The sequence below is a fragment of the Labrus bergylta genome, chromosome 16, assembly GCF_963930695.1.
Source record: "Labrus bergylta chromosome 16, fLabBer1.1, whole genome shotgun sequence".
In the NCBI taxonomy this organism is placed as follows: Eukaryota; Metazoa; Chordata; class Actinopteri; order Labriformes; family Labridae; genus Labrus; species Labrus bergylta.
In genome coordinates, this window is record NC_089210.1 from 2,701,873 (window position 1) to 2,727,689 (window position 25,817).

Here is a 25,817-nt window from a genome sequence, read left to right on the forward strand (position 1 = left end):
TGTGCTTAGTTCATGCAATGAAAGCTTATTGTGGAGAATGAGTCATTATTTACAGCAATTTGAGGAGTTTATTTCCAGACAAATCCAGTCCTGCCTGAAGAATAATTGAGGTTTTTTCAAAGGAGCAATGCTACACTGGATTCATAAATGAATATGTGCAGATATGTGGCATGGATCAGTGATAACAAACTTTAAATTAGTATCTCATGAAAACCAGGAGAGCACAGTGACGGTGTATCACACCAACGCATCTCCCCCAGTAACACAATCGACTGAGCCTGGAGTTGAAATACAAATTGATTTGCTGACGGCTGATTGATATGCGGAGCGATAACCGAGCGCTTTAATTGCTGATGAGTAAGGATGGAATTTCCCGGGCTGTTAAATATGTAATGGAATTAGATTTTTCAACAGATGGCAGCATTTTAATCTATTCCTAAATTACTTTGTGTGAAAAAAATAAATATATTATTTCGTTCATCTACTGGACCGCTCTTCCATTTGTGAGGGGGGAGTCAGAGCTCGAGATCACGATAATGATCTACAGGATCCTGTTCAACAACATCTGGGACAGGAACTCCAGACGTCTTTGGATTTTGTTTTTCTGTCTGTGAAAATGTAAATTAATTTCACGTTTCCTTTCATACCATTAAAAGTCAAATAGCTAGAACTTTTACACTACAACATCTAAATAAAATTAAAAACTGACTAAACAGATGTTATATATTTTTGTTGTTTGTGAGTATTTAAATTCCCTCTAATATTTGAAACAGTTATCAAAGCCAGAGAAATCTGTAATTTTAAAGTTTTAATCAAGCGGCAACCTCCGGTGTTGAAAAATGAAGCCAATGCAGAAGTGCAAAATCCTGCAGTTCATCGAGTGTCCACTAGAGGCTGGCTGCAGAAGCATAAGAAGTCACATACACACTCATTCAGAAAATTCTGTTTTCACAGCAAAAATAAACATGTTTACAGCCTGGTTCAAAAAACAAATAGGTCTGATTGGTTCTTGTCATCACTGGATCACACTGTATGGGAGGTGAGTTTTTTTTAAACTGCTCCGTTTTGATGTTATGAACACTAAGTGTTATCCATAGATAGGCGTGTAGCTGACATGATTGACAGGTGGGCGCGATGTAACGGTTCATCAAGAGGTTTGAAACCCGCCTCAGACAGGATTTCCAACATGGCGGCTCCTGCCGATCCAGAGCCCCCTGCAGGAAGAGATGGGTGCAGTAACTCAGGCTTTGTCAATTCAAATTTAAAGTCCATGATTTTAATGCCCCGTATCTTTTGTGGCGGCCTCCATGACAGAGTGTCTAAATGGCACAAAAACATTGGCAACAGTTGGCTTCAGAAACGTTTCCAATGTATTTGAACAATTTAGACTTTGCAGAAGTTTGTCTAATGGACTCATTCGCCTCCTAAAAACCTGTCTCATGAAAAAGATGTGAATGTTTTGGGTTCTGTGAGATCATTAAAATAGAGTTATCGTTTTTCAAATAAACAAATTAGAAAAAAAAGAACATGAATTCCTGGCTGTCCTTCCCCTCTCTAAGAAGAACACAGAGGATCTCCAGAGCGGATAAAAGACGCTGCAGCGAGGAGAAAGAAAACTGGACTGAGATGGAAGTGATTGCATCATGTTTACCTTCTTTATCATGCGAGTTACAAGTGAGTCACGGTGCTAACGTTGTTTTGCTTCAGGGCAGAGAACGAGCAGATGGAAAAATGTCCATCTGTGACTCAAACATCACATTAAGAGGTACTGACGTGCTCAAAGTGGAGCACACACTAACATCAGCAGAAAGACAAGAAAAGAGTAAATTAGAAGGAGACTCCACGTTAACATCTCTGTTCTGGAGAAGTTTCTGTTTCCTCTCCTTCGTTCAGCGTGTCAGTGATTGAAGGGAGGCCTGCAGGGAGCGCTTAATGGACAGGCGCCATTACTGTCAAACACACCATTACAATAAACAAAGCCCTCTCTCTCCCCGCTGGGAAAGAAAAAAAAAAAAAAGGCATTTGAGAAGAGTGTAATGTTATTTACAGAACAGCCTCTAAGCTTTGATTTATTCAGCAGAAAGAAACGGATCCACACACACACACACACACACACACACACACACACACACACACACACACACACACACACACACACACACACACACACACACACACACACACACACACACACACACACACACACACACACACACACACACACACACACACACACACACACACACACACACACACACACACAGCAGAACGCCAGTACGCCGTCAGCTCTTTCACTTAAAGAAAAACTCGACAAAGTCATTCATTTCATTTGTCGGGTTTGATTTGAGACTTCAGAGTTTCAGCTCTGTCGCTTTCATCGTCAGGCGGAGACTTAGTTTAGTCCCAGCTGTCGGGGGATTGAGTCAATTTGTTGAGAGGTAGGGTTTCCATAATGTAAATAACGGACAGGGAAAGGTCTAAGGTCTGGGTCATAACTAGGGCTGGGCGATAAATCGATGTTATCGATAAATCCCCTCGGGCTCCCAGGTATGTTCGTATTTTGCAGAAGTTGCTCGGCCTCATCTGTACTTCATCTGTACCCTGAAACTGCAAAGTGCACTTTGAAAGCCAAGTTTACAACGAGCACTTTAACCCTCCAGTTACCAATGGGTGTCATCCCTGAGGCTTCATCCTTCTTTATCTACAGTCTTTGTGTACAACCTGGTGCATCTGTGAGAAAATGAGTCACAGGCAATGATTCAACTTTTATTAGAATTTTTAGAAAGTGAATGTGAAAAGCACATTCAGGTCTGAAACGAGCTCACTTTATTGATTGGTTGAGTTACTCACTGTGTCCCCATCTACTCTATTTTTAATCTTGACACCTGAACAAAACAGGAAGAAGACTGCTGGCAGCCAACAGAAGAAAACCAAACAAATCTGTGTCCCATCATCCAAATAGCATCAGAAAGGCAAAAAATAACTCTGCAATCAAAAGACAGAGGCGCTGCTTGTCAACAGGCAAGACAGGCAACTGCTCGGGGCGCCAGACCAGCAAGGGGGCCCCCCCAAGGGCGGACAAACTTTAAACCAGAGCAGCAGCCCAAAATGTGCAAATTTTGCAATGACAGTCAGAAATCCCCCTCAGGGGGACCCACTCAGTCTCGTTGTCCTGCTAAGCGTTGCAGCATTAATGCTGTGAAAACCAAAAGTTTGCCAATGAAAGTCAACTATAGGAGAGAAAAAAGAGGAAGAGGAGTAATCGTCTGGACTCTGGCAGATGTCGGTTGGAGGGCCCCCCAATAGAGAACAAATCATGTGACTTATTTTTGTAGGCCAACCCTGAAGTAGCGCCGCCATGGCGTCTGATGAGAATTCTCCTACGGGATGTTTTCATTGGATTTTGGATCATTGCAGAAAATAATCTCTGTGTTAAACACACGTTTCTGAAGCGTAGGCGTTTTGTTCAGCAGGATAATCTTCACAGATGAACGCCATTTTTATGATGTTTGAAGAGTTAATGCGGCCGACAGAAGAAAAACGCTAACGTTATGCTACAAGCTAACTACACCACGGTGGGATGATTGTGAAGTCACTAGCGTTATGCTTCAGACGATCTCCGATAAACTAATCCACGTAGTTTAATAAATAGTTTACTAACATAATATTCACCTGAACCTAAAGATTAAACCTACAGGAGACATCTCCGACTAGTGAGAGAGTTCCCGCCCTCTGTGTCCGGCGTGATGACCTTTAATGTCCCCGACAACCGCTGTAGTCACATTTAGCCGCTTGTTAGCAACCGCCTTTTTAAAGACGAGTAAAAACTTCAAACTTCACAAGTGGAGGTATTACCTAACGTAGTTTATGTGCTCTAACAAAACACCAACATCTCTTCAGCTTGTGTTAACCACAGACCTTATTTCAGGAGTCTAACCACAAACACATTCAAAATCTCCGTTGACTTTTAGACGTTAGACCCCATGGCGCTCAAATGCTAACTTACTTCCGGGTTATAGGACTCATTCCTGTGGCTCTCTATTATTTTTGCCTAGGGCCCAGACAGACTCTAGAATGGCCACTGTCAAAAGATGAACGTGCAGCCTGAGCCAGCTGTTCTGAGTGTGATCTGTTCTGCACTAGAGTTAGTTATTGCAGCATGTAAAGGTTTAACTCACCCACCTGGAGGAACCTGATATTCCTGCCATTTAAGCACATGTCAGTTCCAGTATACGCATCATGCTCTTTGATACTTAGTGGAAATGTCCCTTTAAAATGTCAGCAGTGAAAGTGACACCAAAGCCAATCAATGCCTGCTTCAGCGACTCTCCATCATCATCTCTTCTTCAGTTTGTAACTCAACAACGATTCACGATGAGCAGCCGAAGATTAAAGAAGAAAAATGAAACAAAATGTCACAGCTGTTCTGCTAACTTGGCAGCGTAGCATGGAGGCATTTAAGGACTGTCTGGATTTTTACTCAGAGACTGTTTGATCCCGAGCATCCAACACTAAGTGGTTTTTCGACTGCCTGAACAGATGGATTTACATCAAATTAAGAGCTGAGTTGCAGAAAAAACAAAAAGAAAGAGAACCAGTTGAACTACAAGCCCTCCCTTTCTGCTGGCTCATCAAGATGCAACAACCTCGACACTTTGAAAAGATGAAACCACACAACACAGACTTTGTCTACCTTCAACAGATTTATGCCGTCTCACCCTTTTCTGCTCTCTCCAGCGGTGTCGGAGCTTGTCATCCAGCCGGCGAGCGGCAGAGGCCCACTGAGCAGCCAGCCTGCGTATGCGTCTCTTCATGAAGCTCAGGGATTCTTTCCCAGTGCCGACCTGCTCCAGCAGAGTCCCAACGTCCGACTGGAACACAGCCTGAAAAAAATAGCAAAAAAATACACTCAACAACAGGCTGGTGTTCAGACGTATGACATCTCCTGAGCCTAAAAAACGACAACAAGAACGTTATTGTTTGTTGTTTTGCAGAACTATCTACACACAAACTCACAGATTGAAAAAGTCCATTTTGAATCAGACGGTCTTGGTTCGTCTTCGTCATTCATAAAGAAGCATCAGCGTTAATTTCTGACGGTTTCATAACCAGCTGAACAATTCCTCAGCGGAGCTTTAAAGTCACCCAGTTCATTGTAATCAGTGTAATGAGCTGTTAGCGACTGTGGCTCAATCATAAAGAACAAAAAGATTAACAAAGCAGAAGAGCTAGATGACATGAATATCAACTAACCTGAAGAGGAGACACACGTAGTAAACATTAAAAACAATTTCGGTACATAAAAAAAAAAAAAGGGAAAGTTTAACAGGTGTCGTGTGTGATTCATGCAGTCTCGTCCACCTTCATCTTGCTTCACTAACAGTAAAAGTTCAGTTTTAATGGCTCATTTCAAGAAGACTACAAAGTTAAACCGTCGCCTTGGAAACAGCTCCAACCTTATCAAGCAATCAACCAATTTGTATTTGTATAGCGCCAAATCATAACAAATATTGTCACAAGACACTTTACAAAAAGAGTAGTACTAGTCAGTGCTCTTTATTTAATTATTTACAAAGACCAAACATTTATCCACCATGAAGAAAGCCCTAGGTAACATCTAGCAAAGTTACAGTGACAAGAGACGAGAGAGAAGTGCCTTGAAGAGGCAGAAACCTTGACTGTGACTTGATTGGGCTGAAAGATGCAGAAAGAAAAGAGAAGCAACATCAACAACTGATTTAGATGAATGGCTACAATGCACAATTACAATTGTTCCAGTAATTCATAGTTTTGATTTTCAAGGATTTTTCAGACTTGTATTTCTGCTTTTTCTCTTATTCGATTTGCTTTGTTGGACTACAGTCAAAGTTTCTTACAGGTGATAGAAACCCCTTCAAGGTGTACCTTCCAGTAAGGATGCTACATCAGTCTATTTGGGATCCATGCTGTCTTAACTAACCAGCTCTCTGTACATTATCCCTTTGCATCGAGAGCCTCTTTACATCCTGTTATCTGTTGTGAGACTTCCAGACAGGTTGACTGAGTGACTCCTTGTTTCTCTTAATAAATAGTCTGTCTGCATTTTACATTTCCTCCTCTGCTCGCTGTAATCACCGCTTCACAGCACAACAAACCAGCATGGGGGTGTTAATCAATGGAGTCACTGCACCGAGGGACGCACTGAGGACTTAAAAAAACACACATAAGAAACTGATGAACATAAAACAGTTTGTCCCCTCTCAAACACACCCACACTCTAAAAAGAAAGTAAGATTCTCTGTGATCCTCTCAAAGGCAAAATCAATATGCAGAGCTGTACTGTACGCTGCACAATGCAGGTGAGTTATTGCTCTCAAGAGCGACTCCTGTATGGCACAGCAAAAAAGCAGAGCACCCAGGGGAAGCCTCGGGATTAGACTCAGAGACGTGGTGAATACAGGCGTGCAATTAGAGCAGACGGTAGAGCTGCAGAATGAATTCACATCAGGGCCCGCCACGCAGGCTGAGTGTTACTCTGGGGGGGAAGAGGAGGAGGGAGGGAGAGAAACAGGGAGATAGGGATGGAGGAGGGATTGTTAGCGTCATGTGTTGGAGCTGAAATTAGAAATCAAATGATGCAGCAAGGACTGACAGTGAAAGACAGAGAGGCTGTATTCAGAGACTCAGGAGCTACTGATCAAAGAACTGAAGTAATAAGTGTTCTGCTTTAATGGTAAACTGACTTTTTTTTAGTCTTCTGACTACTCAAAGCGCTTTTACACCACAGGTCACACCTACACATTGACATTCACACACTGATGGTAGAGACTGCTATGTTAAGTTAATTCATACACCACCGCCCGCCAAAGCAGCAGGAGCAACTTGGGCTTAAGTGTCTTCTTGCCCAACGACACATCGGACATGTGGCTGCTGGGTATCCATTCCCTGACCTTCCAGTTAATTGACAACCCACTCTTCCAATCAAGCCACAGTCACTAAGTTGTATAAGCATTCTGGGTTAGAATTGAATAGAAAGCACTTAATAGTCTAATTTTTTAAACACAGGCAAACATTTGACTTCCATGCATCTTCATCACTGCCTACAACCACTAACTCCCACACTCCCCCCCCCCTCCCCCTCCCCCCACCCACATTACTTATTTTTTGTACTCGCTTGTCGTTTTTTGTTTTGATTTATTGTTTTATGTTTTTGTCAAAGCGTCTTTGAGTTTTCAGAAAAGCGCTATATAAAACCAATGTATTATTATTATTATTATGTGCAAATATATGATTTAAAACCCAAGGTAATGCACTCAGACAAGCTGGTAACACAACATATTCAAACAGAATACAAACAGACACAATAGAGCTACAATAGAACAAGTAATAAGGGTCTTAAAGTATCAAAAAAGCTTTTAAATATAAGCTTTTCATCAAGCCGAATACCAAGATCTTTCTGTTCTGGCTCTTTCAGTAATGAAAGGGGACGGCTGTTGAAATCAATATCCCATTTGAAAAAAAAGCAGAGATTTGTTTTTTTTGTGCTGGCATTAAGTACTTGATAAAAGCTCAGGTTGGGGCGTGGGATAGCCTAGCGATTATGCTGCGTGCCACACATACAGAGGCTATAGTCCCCAAAGTAGACGGCCCAGGTTCAACTCAAACCCTTAGCACTTAACCCCCAAAACTTCAATATGAGCTTTACATGACACATTTAAAATGTCCCAGGATGAATCTTTGGCATATACAATTTAAAAAAAGGCTGTACACTAGCTTCAGCCTGTTTAATAACCAGCTAAAAAATCCTCACAGGAGCTTTAAGTGCATTTTAAATAGCCTTCAAAAAGAAGTTGTAGGTCCTTACAGAGAGGCAGCAAAGCAGTACAGAATAGTATCATCTGCATAAAGAGAGATACTACAGTCAGATCTCAGAAAACACAGTATTACTATAAATTGCAAAAGAAGACAGGACCTAGAAATTATCCCTGTGGGACGCCTTTTGTTATTGTCATAAGTGGATGATGAATAAAAAAAGCTGAGATGGATATATCGTGTTACCTGTTTCTTTGGGAGAGGCTTCAAGGTGGGAGTAGCAGTCTGGTTCCTCCAGGCCAGCGGGGGACAGAACCACTCCACCTCACTCAGGTAGACCAGAAAGGAGCAATCAGAGCCGTCCACACCATAGAAGGCGTAGCAAGGGTCCGAGGTCCAACGAGCCCGCATCCACTGGAGGGCAAAGATTTAAAAAAAAGTCAGGTATACTCTCAGGGCATCATTTTGTTATTAGCAATCTTTAACTAAAGATGTGAAAAGGTGGCACTAAAGGCCCGATTTTAAATTCATCCTCCGGTTCATGTTGTTTTGAAAACTGGCAGAAGGTTAAACAGTAGAGAACAGCCTGCAGGCACTTTGCTGTCAATCCTATTCACTGTCATATTTTAACTCCAACTTTAATTTGAAGCCTCTAGCATGCAGAGAAAACAATGACTTTATTTACCAGTCAACCTTTTGAGGCTTTTGAGACACCAGCTATTTACGCCCCTACCCGTTCATTTCAAAACAACAACCCTGTCGCCTAGCAACCGCAACAGCTGCTGCATTGGAAAGAGCTAACATAACTAAAAACATGCAACTGAAGCAAAGGAAGTAAGATGATTTCTAGTATGTTTAAATAACCCATCTTACAGATCCGATCCTTATCTTATCTTATAATATCTTGAAAAAAAGAGACGGACGGATTAAAAACAATTTTCCCGCTTTCAACCTCAGATAACCAAATCCTTTGTTTCATATTGTGCTACTTTCTGAGAATGCACATAACAATAAATGTGTAAATTCCACTTCCATCAATACTTATCTTAATCAGCCCGTTAGAGTGTCGGGAAAAAGGCTGTGCCTGTGAAGCCCACGGGAACTAAAACTGTCCCTGATAAGTACATATGGCGGGCGTTTGGCACATTCATAGCACGTGAATGACGGGCGTATTTATAGATGCCTCCTTCATCCATAAACATCACTGTGATACTAGAAATAAACATAAGCCATCTGGGTATACATGTTCAGTGTGCAGACCGCCTACCTGCAGCTGTATGTTGAGCTCAAGATCTTTTCTTATTTGTTTCTTCACAGGTTTTCACATGTTGTTAGAAAAAGCAAGGTCACAACTTGCTTCATTGTTTTTCTTCTTCTGTGCATATTTTAAGTGTGGATAAATCTCTTTTTCTCTGAAGTCACCCAGAACAATGTGTGTTTCAGACTCCCCCACTCCTGAAGAAGGAGCGCTTATCTTACAACACCTGATTTGTGTTGCACCAAGGTTAGCGTCTGAGAAAGGACAGCCGAGGTGTTTTTTTTCTCTCCCTGTGAAATAATTTGGACTTAAGTGAGATATGAGGACTTACATCCATCTTGCTGGCACAGTCTGGATAACGGGGGTCTTTAGGAGTATCACATTGTCCTAAGCTGCCGTCCCTGACTGGAGAGAAGAGAAATGCAGAGTGCTTATCAAAACCTGTAAACACACTCCGACAAAAAGACCACACTCATCAGAGCCGGGCACAAAAACTGCATCATCAACAGTTTACAGACAAAAAACACAAGAGAAAGGAGATAACAACAAACGTAGACGGTTCATCCACATATATCTCTTTGTTTTGTTTTATTTTAAACAACTTTTATCCCAACTTCCAATACGATGATATTCTCCTTTAGGGCGCTCATTTTCAGGAAACGTCGACCGGTTTGGATAACTCAAGGATGCAAAGAGAACAAGTTCCTTTTTAAGTAACAAACAACTAACGCTTTAAATAAGAAGGGTTTAGACGTGAATATCCTGCAAAGTCTATAGTTGTTGTTTTTTTATTCCAGTTACTTCTGAAGTAGAGTAACACTGACACACATATATTGTTAACATATTCACGTCATCTAAGAGGGGAAGACAAACAGAGTGGCAAAGACGACAAAGACAGAAGGAGAAGATTTTGATTTGATTTTGCGCAAATGTGACTCTGCAAGCGTCTTCAGCCCACAATCTGCATGTTGAGTATGTGTCTGTGTATTCAACCGTTGCCATGACGTCTATAGGCTGTGGATAAATGGCTAGATAAGAGAGGTTTGTAAAGTTCATACTCACAAAGCTAACTTGAAGATCTACAAGGAAAGACACAACTTTTTGGCTTCAGGTGTATTTATCTATCTGTTTATTTATTTGTATCAAACCTGAGACATAACTTTGGTTAGACAACTTTCTTCAGTCGGTAAATCTGCTAAACATGAGATGACAACTTTCTTCAGTCGGTAAATCTGCTAAACATGAGATGACTCTGATAACGACACAGCCTAACGTCAAATCTCAATCTGTTCTGAATAATATCTGCAGGGATGAACACTCTGCTTCTCGCTCGGTCACTCTCTCTCTTTTCTCTTCTGAGCTTCATCCGTCACCGTCCTCTTCCTCTTAGCCTCAGCTGTTGAAAGTTTTGTTGCCATTAAATCGACATTTAAGACGTCTACTTAAAAGGTGGAAACGTTTCATATTGTCCCTTTAATTCTATCTTCTGCTGTAAACAGGTGACTTCCTCCCAGTAGTTTATCAATAAAGCTTATCTTATTTATTATTTATTTATCTCATGTTATGTTGCACCGGCTGCTTTAACTATACTTTATATAAAACATGCATGCACTACAAGACAGAATTATTACGAGCACTTCTGAATCACTCTCCTACTCCTCTCAAGAGCTCCCTGTTGGTCAAACATTAAAAAAAATCTATTAATGTGTTTACATGGGCATTTAGACTGTTTGTCTTTTACATTACAGAATATATCCTCATGCCTTCCGGACAAACACAGATTAATTAGAGAGGAAAGCTTGCTTACAAGCTCCTGTGAAAGCTCAGGCTCCCCTGCTGATTGGTCGACTCTCTGTTCCAGCCCACTCACTGGATTTACTATAAATACATCACATTTTGTTTGATTCATAAAGAATCTGCCCAATTTCCTGCTCGCTTCCTCCTGTGTTTCCTGTTTTTTATTTTTTATTTTTTGCAACTCGACCAACTCTTATCCTTTCCTTTCCCCTCCTCCTCCTTTTGCCTCCTTTCTTCCTCTCCTCCTCCCGCCAACACCGAGCCTCATTAAAGGAGCATCCTGTCGAGCATCCGAGAGCGCAATCACGGGCCAATAATTGCCCACCTTTTCTGTCTGATTAGCATGACAACAACAGACTTCTCACCGGGTGAAAGTGCCGCTCCCCGCTGTCAAAACGTAGCCATGGTTCACATCAGCCGTGTCCTAATGACGACGCACAAATAATCTGAAGCCTCTTAATGAGAAGCTCAGATTTCAGCCTCTAAATGCAACGCAGCAGATACAGAGGAGGAACTGTTTAATCCCGCTTTCTAGATGGAGAAATTGAAGAATGAAGGCTAATAAAGAAAAGCTGACAGGCCCGGGTCCTATTAACCACGCAGCACTTTATCATCATGATTTAAACATCCTGCAGTCGAGTGGGTTTGACAGGGCAGCAACAACGGGGGCTCCTCCACCCTGACACCAACAGTTTGCTTGCTATTTGAGCGGGTAATGTGCCATGAATAATGTCTTGTCATGTTCTATATGATCAACCAGAAAAGTGTGCTTTGGACGTGAATTGTGCATTCAAGCCTAAAGGCTGGATCACGGCTCGACAGCCGGGCGCGGAGAGAAAAGTGTCATCAGATAGAAAAGGGATTTAAAAAAAGACTCAAGGGATTCATCTGAAGGGCTTCGCTATATTTGGTTTATTTGGTGTGTGTGTGTGTGTGTGTGAGTGTGTGGGCAGCGTGCAGCATGCAGCAACGTTTAGAACAGTATGATTGTTCATTAGATTTTGTTTTTATTTCATTTTGACTCTTGTTTAAATTTCCATGTTTTAGTTCACATTTGATTAGTTTAAGATGTTTTGATTCAGATTTTGAAACCAGCAGAGACGGGCGGTCTCAGCACACACACATGATGTTGTGATGATACCAGAGACGAGAAGATCAGCCTGCTAATAACCAAAATGGTGACTGGAAATATGCACTCATTATGTTTTGTGGAAGGAGAAGGCCTCAGCAAGCTGACAGTGTTTGTCGAGTACAAGTCACCGAGAAGCACAGCTCTGAGGGAAGTAATGGAGCGCTGATTTTCAACTGGTGGACAAAGTGTCTGTTACTACAAACTCCTGGACAGCTCTCACACACATCTCATACACTACTTTTCATTTTTTATATTCAGGTCTAATTACAGATTTTTTTCCTCAACTGTTTTTAGGTTCTTGTTTAAATCTCACATATATTTTTATCCCTGCACGGGTTATGTACATTTCTTGTATAAGTCTATTTTTTAATTGCACAGTTTAAGTTTGATTCATCTAGAGGTATTCTTTAAATCTTTTTTTCAGGTTAATATATATGTATGGGAGGGGGGACGTCGGTTTTGTGGTTTAATTTGTAACAAATGTTTTATGTCATGTCTTTGTAACCTGCTACTGGATGCTTTGAATTTCCTTTGGGATCAATAAAATATCTATCTCTCTATCATCACTTGTCATTTTATTTAAATTGAAGTTGTGTGTGTGTGTGTGTGTGTGTGTGTGTGTGTGTGTGTGTGTGTGTGTGCTCGTACCTCTGTTTTTGGCCATGCTGCGCTGCAGGATCTGCTCCACCCTCACCGCCATGTCAGACATGTTCTGCGCTATGGCCTGAATCCGTTCCACCAGGCCTACAGGCTGGATCCTGATCACACACACACACACACACACACACACACACACACACACAAGAAAACTGTCTTCAAATGTTCCAGCAAAAAGCATTGAAATTCCCCCCTAATTATCACAACAACAAAAAAAAGAGGATGCTGAATTTCTGTTACAGCTTCTTTAATTGAGCTAAAAAAAATGTTCACCCTTCATTGAGAGCGTCGAGTCCAGAAAGAAAGTCTAATTGTCGAGAACTTGAGGCGTGAAATCTATAAAAGCTTTAAAATACTGATGGATCATTTGAGATGAAAAAAAAAAGAAAAAAAAAAAGAAAGCCGGCATATTAAAACCGGTCGCAGGAAGGGGAATACAAACAGAAGACAATTAGGTTGTTAACTAAATGTGTTTTTACTGCACTTGACCTCCGCGGCCTGGAGGCTGCTGGTGAAACAATCCTAATATTTAAATGAAGAGAGAGAGAGAGGGGATGAAAACACAGAGGGAGTAAAGACAAGAGGAGGGATTACACTTTATATTTGAGTGCAGCTAGTTGTGAAACAGAGCCAACAGCAAATCTAAAACTTGACAAAAGATTCATATTCTTACACACGAGTCAGAGTCTGTCATCATACCTGCAGCAGGACGATTAATCTTTCTTTCTCATGATGAACCTTCAGAAAAAGAAATACCATTTCTGTAACACCTCAGAGATGCACGGCAGTGATGTTAATGAATGTCTGCGATGAATAATAAAATATTCCAGAGAAGGACCTCTGACGTGACTCAGCCGAAGGAAAAAAAAAAAATTTCAACAGCAAGAAAATAAAAATTCAATTTGAATCTTTGGCACGAATGTGAACTTAGTTTAAGCCCCAGTTGTGTCACTGCTGGCTTCATGAATAATAGCACTGAGGCAGATTTGTATTATTGATTCGTCTGCAGAAAGTCGCACTCATAATTATTTTACTGTTTGGTCCATAAAATGTCAGCAAATAATGAAAAATATTCATCTATTCTGTTTATCGTCCTGGAGGAAGAAGAGAAGCAGAGAGAAGTGTCAAAAGAAAAGTAAAAAACAAAAACAATAAACTTTACCATTTCACTATTCTGCACACACATAGCTTGTAGATATTTCATGTTTTCAGTTCCTTGTGGCTCATCTTAAACCTGCAGAGATCAGAACGTTGAAAAGTAATTCTCAGCTCTGAGAGAGAAACATGCAGAACGACTGGAGAGAGAAAAATCGCTCTAAATGAAATCTTAACTTTTTTCCAAACAAGGTAACGACTTCACTTCCCTGGTGTGTTCTGTATATACGTGATGATCAGCCCGCAGTGATTGGCCGAGCAGCTGTATCAACTCCTCGTTTTACAAGCAAAACAAACAATCGAATGAATAATTTTAACGAGCTCCTCTCGTCATGCGGCGGTAACTCTGGGATTTACACGGCTCATTAAACGAGCTCCTGAAGATGTGAAATCACACAAACAAAAGGAAGAGATGCAGATGGAGCAGCAACTTTTTACTTTCCTTATTATCTAAGTAACTTTGAGGAACTTTTATTCAGAAACTCCTGATGACAAGTTTTGAGAGCAGTTAATGCAACAAGATGTAGGCCTGAAGGTCTCTGAGTGGAACTGCACTGACAAACATGGTGCTGTTAACTCCTCCCCCTCTTTAGACATCGTGCATTTGTTGACAAGAAGATGATGCAAAGCCAACGTTGAATGACAAGGTTCAGCAATAATAGAGCGCCACAGGAATGAGTCCTAAAACCCGGGAGTAAGTTAGCATTTGAGCGCCATGGGGTCTAACGTCTAAAAGTCAACGGGGATTTTGAATGTGTTTGTGGTTAGACTCCTGAAATAAGGTCTGTGGTTAACACAAGCTGAAGAGATGTTGGTGTTTTGTTAGAGCACATAAACTACGTTAGGTAATACCTCCACTTGTGAAGTTTGAAGTTTTTACTCGTCTTTAAAAAGGCGGTTGCTAACAAGCGGCTAAATGTGACTACAGCGGTTGTCGGGGACATTAAAGGTCATCACGCCGGACACAGAGGGCGGGAACTCTCTCACTAGTCGGAGATGTCTCCTGTAGGTTTAATCTTTAGGTTCAGGTGAATATTATGTTAGTAAACTATTTATTAAGCTACGTGGATTAGTTTATCAGAGATCGTCTGAAGCATAACGCTAGTGACGTCACAATCATCCCACCGTGGTGTAGTTAGCTTTAGCATAACGTTAGCTTTTTACTTCTGTCGGCCGCATTAACGCTTCAAACATCATAAAAATGGCGTTCATCTGTGAAGATTATCCTGCTGAACAAAACGCCTACGCTTCAGAAACGTGTGTTTACCACAGAGATTATTTTCTGCAATGATCCAAAATCCAATGAAAACATCCCAGAGGAGGATTCTCATTAGACCTCATGGAGATGCTACTTCAGGGCTGGCCTACAAAAATAAGTCATATGGTTTGAAAAAAAAGACTCTGCAAAGACAACTTTTTGGCGTCGCCTGAGACATGACTTGTGTTGGACGACTTTCTGCAGCCGGTAAATCTGCTTCACACGAGACAACGATGACACCGATAACGACACAGCCAGTCTCAATCTGTTCGGAATAATATCAGCAGGGATGTATGCTCTGCTTCTCGCTCGCTCACTCTCTCTCTCTTTGTTCCTCTTAGCCTCAGCCGTTGTCTCAAACAGTACAGAGACGAGCTAACTAGCTAAAGAACTTTAGGCTGCCGTGTGAACTAGTGATGTAAAGTTGTACGCACTTCCTGTGAGATGACCTCAGTCACATCCTGCAGTAAACAGGTGATTTGGCCGTGCTGTGGACATGGAAGAGACGCCATTCTCCCCGTTGAAAGTTACTGTGCTTTAAATCAACCTTTTCCAACAACTACTTTAAAGCTCCCATATTCTTCTTTTTCTGGTTTTATCTGCTCTTTAGTGTGTTTTCCAAGTGTCCTGTGCATGTTTAGGCACATCTATGTGCAAAAATTCAAAGTCCGCGGAAACGCAGCTTCTCCTACGTCCTCCTGTTAGCTGTAGCATTAGCTGCATGTAACGCTCGGTTCTAGCCCCCCTCGATAATAATTTGCCAGTGTGAGGTCTTGTCAGTGTGAGATCACTGATCTAAGCCCATTGGCTCGTTGTGGCGCCCAGCAGCTCATGTTGCACGCCCGTTAACTTCTGTAGCACGCCCACGATATGCTGTAGTCTGCGGTAGCACAGTAGTGCTAAGGTGCTAATGTTTATGCTCCCCTCGGACGGAGCCAATGGCTGCATTCCCAATGTGGTAAAAGGGGCGGGACATTTCCGAGAACCGTGCTGAGTGACTGACTAATTACGGCAGAGCCGCCAGGCCGACCAATCAGATCAGACTTGGCACGCGTGGGGACTCTGAACGTGGGCACTTCAGAGCCTTAGAGAGAGAGTCAGAAGAGAGCCGGTGCATGGAGCGGCAGTTCATGAAAACAGACACTTTTTTAGAACTTTATCTGTTGTGAACATACTTTAGTAGGTACATAGATTAAATATATGAACCCCAAAAAGGGCAGAATATGAGCTCTTTAAAGTGGGAAAGTGACATATTGTTGCTTTAAAGAAAAAGAGGACGACCTTGTTGTTCATGACGGTTTGGAAGGTCGGTTAAAGGTTTCCCTGTTTGCATATCTCTCTGTAATCTCTGAGCTCATCTCTGACTCTCAGCCCTCCAAAAGGTTTTTTTTTTTTTTTTTTTAATCACCTGCCCACACACAGGTACGCAGAAAAGTCACAACTCATCGCCATGAGATTCACTTTGACCACCAAGTTAGTTTGAAAAAAAACTCTTTGGCCTTTGCCACAGTTACGCTCGGTTCGGTCCCTGAGGGGCCAATTAAGTGAGCCGCAGCTGAATGCCTGAGAGCATCTCCACGGGGCTTTGTGTGGAGAAAATGAAATTCTGTAAATGTAATATCAAACTGAAAGATAAAAAAATCTTAAGGAGAGTTTTGGGCCGGAGAACAATAAACGTTTTCCAGCAGGTTATTAAAGCAGTGAGTCACACGGGGGGACGTCTTGTTTTTTTTTTTGTCTCATCAGAAATAAATCCACTTCCTGTCTTCTTAGAGGGAGTGAAAAATGAGGAACTTCTTTTATGTGCTAAAAGGCGAAACACTTATCGATGTTAACACATTTTTGTTGAACATTATCACAAAAAAACTCAAGACAAAATGTGTGAAGATAAAAGAATTAACCCTGAAAAAGGAAACATTTTAGCATTACTTAAACACTTCAGGATTAAACTTCAGACCTCCGCCTTGACTCAGCTAAAGAAAGAAAATCAGAGCTCAAAAAGCAGAAGATAAATCTGTTTGAAAGTAGGGTTAGCTTGCAATGTCAGATATAGTGTGTTATTAGTACACTGATGTAAAGTTCGCTTCATATTTGAAGTTTAGCGATGCAGGTTAGGCAGATTATTTATTTATAAAAAAAAAACTTAGTTTGCCATGTTGTCTCAATCAAACTTTTTTTGTGTAGCGCCAATTTAAGAAATCTTATCTCAAGACGTTTTACAAAAGAGCAGGTTAAGTAACATACTCATTGTTAGGAAAACTGGGATGCAGGAAGGATTTCTCCTTTGTGTTCCTCTCGTTCCTGTTGTCCACACTTCCTCGCCGCTGAGGTGGAGGTCGGTCACTACTAACACACGGCGGTGTGTTAGTAGTGCCAGATCACCTCGCTGAAGGTTGGGGGAGCTCCGCCTACTTGAGAGCCTGGACTCTGCTACCAGAACTTCTTTACTTTTTACTGATTAATAGTTTTGTTTTGGTTGTTTAAACCTACAGTATTTTCAGAGTCTTAAGATGAATGGTCTGTGGGTCTGCAGCAGACTTCTTAATACATTTATTGAATCACCATGAAATATTGTGACAACATTCATGTTGGCATGAGGCCAGACACAAAGACCCTCCCTTTAGCACTGCTAGCAGGACATCTTCATAATGAATAATTCTTCTTCTTTAAAAATGTAGATCTTGTTTGACGTTTGTTTTTATAAAATCGAGATAACAAGAATTTGAATTTGACCTTTTTTTTGGGGTCAATTAAGTATTTTTTTGTGTGGATCAAAGTGGAGTTGGTTATTTAAGTCAAATAAAGATCAATGAAGTGAGAAAAAAGGGCAATATATATAATATATAATTAAAATCTTAAATTAGGATCAGGCTGACAAAAGAGGAGGAACATTTTTCTGTAGATTAATTTAGAAGGACATGAAACGTCCAAATCTAAAAATATTGATGTTAATTTGAGCTCCTTTATGTCTGGAAGAAAAGACCACACGACAAAACGTACTTCAAGATGTTGCAGCTCGTCTGTTTAGTGGCCACACGTTGTAACATTGAATTGTTTAATGTTTCATAAGAGCCGTTTGAATAATTATTTCTGGCTCAGTTAACCAATGATTGGAGAGGAGATATTTCCGGGGATGAGAGAGGAAGAATAGATTTAATGTCAGGACGCGGGAGAGAGAGAAAAAAAAAACGAAGAACAAAAGCCGGAGACAAGAGAGAGCTTCCTCTCCTCAAACCCTGAGCAGGTGCAGGTATTAGAACTGGTCTGTCGCCATGGCAACCGCAGAGCACCCACAACTCGGGGCTGCAAGCTTCAACTTGTCCAGCAAGCCCCCTTGCTCTACCTTTTTTTTTTTTTTTCAATTTATGAAAGTCTCTTTTATTTCTCCTGCTGCCCGAGGAGAGGGAGGGGGGGTTTGTTCTAACACATATCATCTTCTTTGACACCGAGGCTTTTTTAACAGCAGGGGTCTGCTCTGCTGGGATGCCCCAGGGCTCAACGCTTGGCCCACTTTCTCTTCTTCACACCCAGTCTTCTTCAGCCTCCATGTTTTCTACCAAACCATTGCTTTGTCAGTGAAATACAACTTTGGTATGCAAGCCAATCTGAAACATGTAAAAGAGCATTCTCCAGACCACCATTGCATTTCAAGCTGCTGCTCTTTCCTAGCATCTTTCTATCACTAATGATACTTTTTTCGTCAGATTTTGAATGTTTCAGCATCAGTCTACTCAGCAGAACTTTTCCAGAGCTAACAAGAAGCTCAGGAAAGGATTTTAACTCAGTGATCCTCTCCTGTTTTTTTTCAGATTTGACAGATATCAACGAATCAAAATCTGCATAACCTCTGCTGCAGCTTCTTCAATGAGGATACCTGATGCACAATTCTTAAAACGATAAACCATGACGTGCTATTTCCCTTGATGGCTTAGATTAGCACGGTCCCTTCTTCACCTGTCTACTGCAATCTCTGAATGTTTGTGCAGGAAAAACTAACCATACATGACAGCTGGTGGCCTTTCACATGAGCTGTATCTTTAAATAAATCACACCTGACAGGGGTTAGAAAAACACAGAATCTGTACCTGTCGAGGGCTGAGCTGAGCTCATCCAGCCTGTGTGTGTCTGTGGTGTTTCCCAGTTTGGACAGAGCATCCATCCTCTTCATAATGACCTCCAGCATGTCACTGATTTTCCTCAGCACGCCTCGGGACTCCGGGCCGCCAATAACTGAAAAAAAAAACCAATGTTACACCCATTGTAGACAGTCATGACTCACAGAGTTATTTTCAGAGGATATATTGGATTTCTGCATGCAAGTGTGAAAAATTGCATATAAAGCCTTTAAAGAAACATAACTGGGTTTAAAAAAGGTCAAAACAAAGAGCTCTTTGTTCTGAATCAAAACACAGAAATACATTTCTGAAAGGATTTACTGCTGCTGTAATTTCACTCTTGTAGCCACACTCAGGGTCATATATTAAAGTTGGTTTTTTTTCAAGTCACAGTTTACCCTCCGCTCATTTCAAAAGTCTGGTTTCTCTTTTATTTTGTCCTTCATGACTCAATCAGGAGCCTGGCTTTACAGCAAAACACATCAATGTGCAAATGAGTGTGACAGAACTGTTTTTTGTTTTTTCTTTGTGTGAGGTTCATGCTGTTAATGAACACCTAGTCCATTAATGAGCTGCAGGCTACAGACAACAAGGTCAACACGGGTTGAAAAAACTGCAACGCCAAGGGGAGGAGGTCCTGACCCCTGTGCTGTTGTCTTTGATTACATTAAGCTAACACCACAGAGAGAAGTTATTAACATGCAAAACGCTCAGAAAACAGGTTGACGTCGCTTAGAAAGAGGAATCATTCCACTCTTGACACTTAAGAGCAGCTTCGTGTTTTTTGATCCTCTGAGTTAAAATAAAGAGCAGACACCACCAGCAGCCTCGTAGTGCTCTCCTTTTCTCTGTAACTTGAGTGGAAAAATAAAGCCTCCCCGCTCGCCTTAACAATTGCATTAAGCTTTTAAAAAAAAAAGTGCAATGTGCTGCACACTCTCCCCTCCAGTCAGAGTTCATTCATCACCGCCCGACAGAGAAGTCACCTCTCTCTGCAGAGGGGAGAAATTGTGTTACAAATAAGGACCGAGTGAGAAGTCTCCGAAGTCTGTTAACGTTTGAAGAGAGGACGAGGAGCACAGAGCTTCATAAAATCAGATTAGTGAAACAGTTGCAGGGGGTCAGGATGAGAGTGGATGTATTAGAGAGAGAGCACAGATATCCCTTTGAATCTCTCTTCTGCTGCCTGCACAAATTTCCCTTCTTAGCTCAGTGTAGTGTCTTGACTTCTCCAGAATAACTTCAGTCATACTGGCCTGAAGAAGTCTCACTTTGAATAATTCAGAAGTTCACAACAATATTCCTCCTGCAGACGGAAAGACAGGAGAAATTAATTCTTAGACACGCAGCGGTGTATCTGTTCATCTTGCAAACAGAATAACAGAATGACACTGGACCGGACGGGAGAGGAGACGGCAGAGGTCACACTGCTGAGGGAAACACTGCGGGGTCATATTTGACTTTATTCTTATCATATTTTCATCTAAACTATTCAAGGGCTGCAGCCCACATCACAGCATCGCGTCAAATGCTGCATTCATGTGCTGCTCGGGTGGTCCAAATTTCCAAGTTGGGAAGTCGATCTTCCGACTTTATTGTCTTCCAAGTGATTTCAGTTTGGAAAGTCTGAATGTCGTCTCTCAACCGGAAGGTCGAGGCATGTCCGATGTGTCCTTGGAGCAGCTGTGGCTCAGTGGGTAGAGTTGTAACCTCCAGGGTTCGATCTCCAGCTGGGCAACATGTCCGATGATGTGTCCTTGGGCAAGATGCTTAACCCACTGCTTTGGCGGCGGCGGCGTATGAGTGTGATTAGTTACTTCTGATGGTCACTTCACTCAGCAGCCTCAGTGTGTGAATGTGTGGGTGTGGCCTGTGATGCAAAAGCACTTTGAGTAGTCAGAAGACTAGAAAAGAAATATACACGCTCAAGTCCATTAATCATTTAGCGGTCGTAAAATAGAAGTTTAAAGAATCATTTTTTAAGATTTATTTTTGGGGCTTTTTGTGCCTTTAATGGAGAGACAGGACAGTGGATGGAGTTGGAAATAAGGGAAAGAGAGAGAGTGAGGAATGACATGCAGGAAAGAAGCCACAGGCCGGATTCCAACCTGGGCCGCCCACTTTGAGGACTTTAGCCTCCATACATTGGACGTACGCTCTAACCACTGCGCCACTAGCGCCCTAGAGTCATTTGTATTGAACTCATCAAAATTGGAAGCAATTTGCTGTCAAAAAACCAAAAGGGGCTTTCCTACTTCAAATCTAAATTCTTTATGCTACATGCATTTATGTGTAGGGATGCATCTCTACTTTGTGCTGGAATGTTTGCTCTCTCTATCGGAGAAGAGCAAAGCTCGGGGGCTGAGGTGTGGGAGAAACTTACACTTCTTCACTCTCACACCGAGCTCGTTGATCACCATTACTACAGCCTCTCTTCCTACACAGAACATTTTTAGAGCTCAGCCTTATATACTGTGTGCAATCAACTCGTCATCAGGCGGCTCCTCACTCTTTGTTTCCCGCAGCCTCCTGGGAAACATTGGCTGGTGTGTTTGTTTATTCAGTCCGCTGTGCAGCAGACCCAGGTGGTAACTATGTGCTAACATACGACCCCCCCCCCTCCCATGTGTTGTCCCTCATCTGCTGGTTAATAAAAGGCGAAAATAGCAGCAGCTAATCTCCTTTAACGACTCGATTTCAAAAGTGCCAGAGCACAATCGATACAATGAACAAACTCCAATTAGATGGCCGTTTGTTTACTGTAGCCCGCCGTGTACACTGAGAGGGAAACACAGCTGCATACAAAGAGACTCATCAGCTTCACAACAGACACAGAGAGGGAGAACACACAATGTGACTTTTTACTCCTTCTGTGATCAGTGATTCAAATATCATCTATCGCACAAGACACCTCCGATCTGCAGACACCAACCGCCCCCAAACCTCCCGCCGACCTGAGCTCTGCTCTGAGGGGACATTTTAATGTTTGTCTGCACAATATAAAGAACTAGAACTACTTTGTAAATACAGGTTTTATCAGGATTGGTCGGTTTAGGGTTCAAAATTGAAGAATGGCAATTAAAATAAAAATTCAAACATGCTTTAAAGATATAATATGTAGATTCAGCCACCAGGGGGCTCTCAATCAATACTGCAATAACGAAAAGATGACGACGAGGCTAGCGGGGAATCATGAGAGTGATTCTCTCTGTTATTCCCCCACCCCTCACCCCCCCACCTGAGGAAGAGAATATGTTTACCAACGATGCATCCAAGTTTAATCTACAAGACGTTTTTTCAGTAGCTTCCTTATGAAGCATTTTTTGACGTAACATCCGGTGTTTCCACGGCAACGATAAACATTCCGTCGGTCATGGCGGCTCATCACGGTGGCCACCTCGACAAAACACGACCGGCTACAACCAAGAAATGACAGATTTCTCTGTCTTTGAAAACTGTTGGAAATATTTGAGGTAATGTACTCAACAACAAGAAATCTATATGACAGGTTTAGTCAACTTTTTATGAATTTAGATATTTGAATATAAACATTGTCATGTAATTCTACAAATTGTGTGTTTAAATTAGGACGTTAAAGCCGTCTCTACAAGAAAAACACACATAAACACAGAGCGGAGCACAACAGCGGAGTGTTTCTACATTTAGTAAGTTATTCATCATCAAAACAATTGATTTCAACAGTGTGCCGTGATTTATTTATGTTAAAAAGAAATCCGTTTTCCTCCCCACCGGCACAATCGAGCGGCTAATAAATAAATCCTGTCATCTCTGATACGCTCGCTGGCTCGGATAGTTTTCCCAGCGAGGGGGGGGGGGGGGGGGGGGGGCTCAGGGTCAGACCTCTCCATCTTCACCTGACAGCTGGAGAAATACATGCAATCCTTTCTGCTCCACACACAAACACACACACACACAAACCTCCACCCTGCATGCCCCTCTCACTCTTAACTCAAGCATTCATTAAAAAAGCGGCTGATTGAAATAGAGTTTCTCTCTTCTTCTTTGGCACCTATGTGGGGGGAGCTGACGGATCCAAGAGCTTTTAGGAGCTGAAAACGTCTGTCACCTCTTCTCCCTGTGCAGCCGCAGCCTCTTATTGGTCCTGACAGAGAGGGAAAGGAAAACTACCTGCTCTACCCTACCTTCTCTGCTGGCTCTCTGTTGCTTTAATTTACACCTTAGTCGATCTTTTCCATTTGTAATCCGGCCTGATTCTCGATGCAGAGTGCAGACGATAAACAAACACATTCAGAGAAAAGGCAGGGAGGCGTTTCCTTCATTCCGCCCCGGCTGTGTTGCTGCATTGTTTATTGATTTAATACAGCTTTATATAGGTGGATACATTTCTCAGTAAAAGCAGCAGAGCATCCTCATAAAGGTGAGTATAAAGTCAGACTCTAACACAGCGACTGCCTGGCAAACACACCAGTGTACCCGCCGCATTCAATCCTTTATTTCCAGGACCGGGGAGTTTTGTAGTTTTATTCTCTTTTATGTTCTCGCTCTAACCTTGTGCAGAGCCATGAAAATATGATGAGCATTTGCATAAACACATTTCCTGTTTTCACACAGAAAACGCTTGCATGAATGCAAAAAAGAAACAACAAGAATAGAAAATGCAACCTAAAGCACGTCTGAAAAGTGAACTTCCTGACCCAGTTTTACAACTCACCCTACAAAGCTGGAAATGCCTGAGAAACAATACATACAGTCTAAAAATATAGGCTGAAATCTGACTACCAGATTCACTTCAAGCTGCTGAGTTTCAGTGATAGAGCACAACGTGTTGTTTGATCTTGTTTGTGCATTAGTTATTTGTGTTTCTGTGTTAAGTGCGTGTGTGAAGACTCTCTGTGAAGACACACAATGCTCACTTAGACAAGAGGTCATAATGCTGCAGCTATTTTGTTTTAACTGTTTATTTTAGTACTGTTCATTTTTACAAAACAAGACATTCTGTAACTTCTCTCTAGAATTATATATAATAAATGTACTTAAAGGCTTTATTTGTGATTTTTCACACTTAAATCTAATAGAAATCCAATATATCCTCTGAAAATAACTCTGTGACTCATGACTGTCTACAATGGGTGTAACACATTCTGCTCAAATCTATGTTGTAGGATATACTGAAGGTGTATGTAGCCCGACGTGCACCTCCTTCAAAAAATGTAATTGGGAGAAAGGATGCAGACTGTAAGCCCTGTGATTGGTCCGCTGGGTAGCTTTGTACTTCCTGTAACATTTCTGGTATTGCCTCCATTTTCACAATTCTGCAGAAGGAAAACGCTAACATGCTATTTATTATCAGCTCAAAATCCAACAATTATGCACTCGGTTTCAGTTGCCATGCTGTTCCACTAAAAGCAGATAACATGGCAGAACAGGAAACTCATGACATAAGAAGCATAGAAGCTACACAGACACACCGACGCAGAAGTATAAAGTGCTCACGACGGAGTAGATTCTACACAGAAGAATAAACCAGGGTTAATTGCTGCAATTAAAACAGAGGAACTTAATTTCCCACTTCTGCCTCCAGGAGACAATTTAATCAGCTGTAACACGTCGACATGGTATCATAACGTATCTAAAACCTAACTTCACATTAAACTTAACCACTAAACCAATACAGAGACTGGAGATCAGCGTCAATGGGGGAAAAACATCTGAGGCAGATACTTGTTAGGAGTCACGGCCCAGCAATCTGTTCGACCCCTACCTGCTGCTAAATCCTCAAAAAAAATCCCAGTTTATCCACCAGGTGACTGCAGCTTGTGAGAAAGAGAACAATGCGCCTTCATCTTTATTCACACCTTTCTTCTCTTCTTCTTCTTCTTCTTCTTCTTCCAGACTGACAGGCCAAGCAGCCAGCTGCATATTAATTTCCAGTTATTCTTAACTGCCAGTGAGGAATCTTCAGAAGCAAAAGGTCAGTTTATTTTATTCTCGACACTTTGAGGAGGAAGAGCCGAGCCGTTTCTATTTCCAGCTGATTGTTTATCTCATGTTTCATTTAGAAAAAAAAAAAAAAAAACACAAAGTACCGACACTCACAGCTCTGACAGACCTGCAAAATTCCACATCCTCGCAAAGGATCCGTGTTGGGACTGATTTTCAATGCATCACACTGTGGAGACCCGCTGAGCCATGAAATATAAAAAAAAAAAGTTCCACCAGTGTGTAAAAAGGACGGCAGAGAACAAGATGCTCTCTGCACACCTGATGCTCTGCCGCCCCAATAAGTGATGGATTTAAAACTTTAAAGTCTTTCTATGTGATTTTTCACACTTAAATATATAAATCAAGTCTATCCTCAGAAAATAACTCTGTGAGTCATCACTCTCTACAATGGGTGTAACACCCGAGTCCCACTGTCTGTGATGTTTTCAGAGTTTTCAGAGTCCTATCTTTAGTTTGTTTACATCGCCAGGACGGCCGGCTGACTCCTCCCCTCGAGTATAAAAGTTGTTTAATTGAGGGACTAGAGAAAAGAAGAATAACATACTGTACTCACTGCTTAACTGTGTTTCTAGATCACGCTCATTTCAGTTCTCATTTCATTTCTCGTGTCCACTTGAGGCTGAAGTAATCCCCATTTGACCCCATATGAAAATGACCATTTTAAAGACG

The 25,817-nt window shown here is 41.7% G+C and overlaps 1 protein-coding gene across 1 annotated transcript in view; it reads right to left on the reverse strand.

Annotated features, from left to right (window-relative positions):
- Nucleotides 1-25,817, reverse strand: part of LOC110000941 (alpha-1,6-mannosylglycoprotein 6-beta-N-acetylglucosaminyltransferase B-like) — a 58,295-nt gene that overhangs the window by 31,883 nt on the left and 595 nt on the right. The window contains exons 2-6 of the mRNA XM_065964941.1: nt 19,134-19,278; nt 12,627-12,736; nt 9,381-9,454; nt 8,038-8,205; nt 4,719-4,883 (exon numbers count right to left, since the gene is read on the reverse strand). Of these exons, the coding sequence (XP_065821013.1) occupies nt 4,719-4,883; nt 8,038-8,205; nt 9,381-9,454; nt 12,627-12,736; nt 19,134-19,278 (662 nt within the window). The remainder of the gene's footprint in view (nt 1-4,718; nt 4,884-8,037; nt 8,206-9,380; nt 9,455-12,626; nt 12,737-19,133; nt 19,279-25,817) is intronic.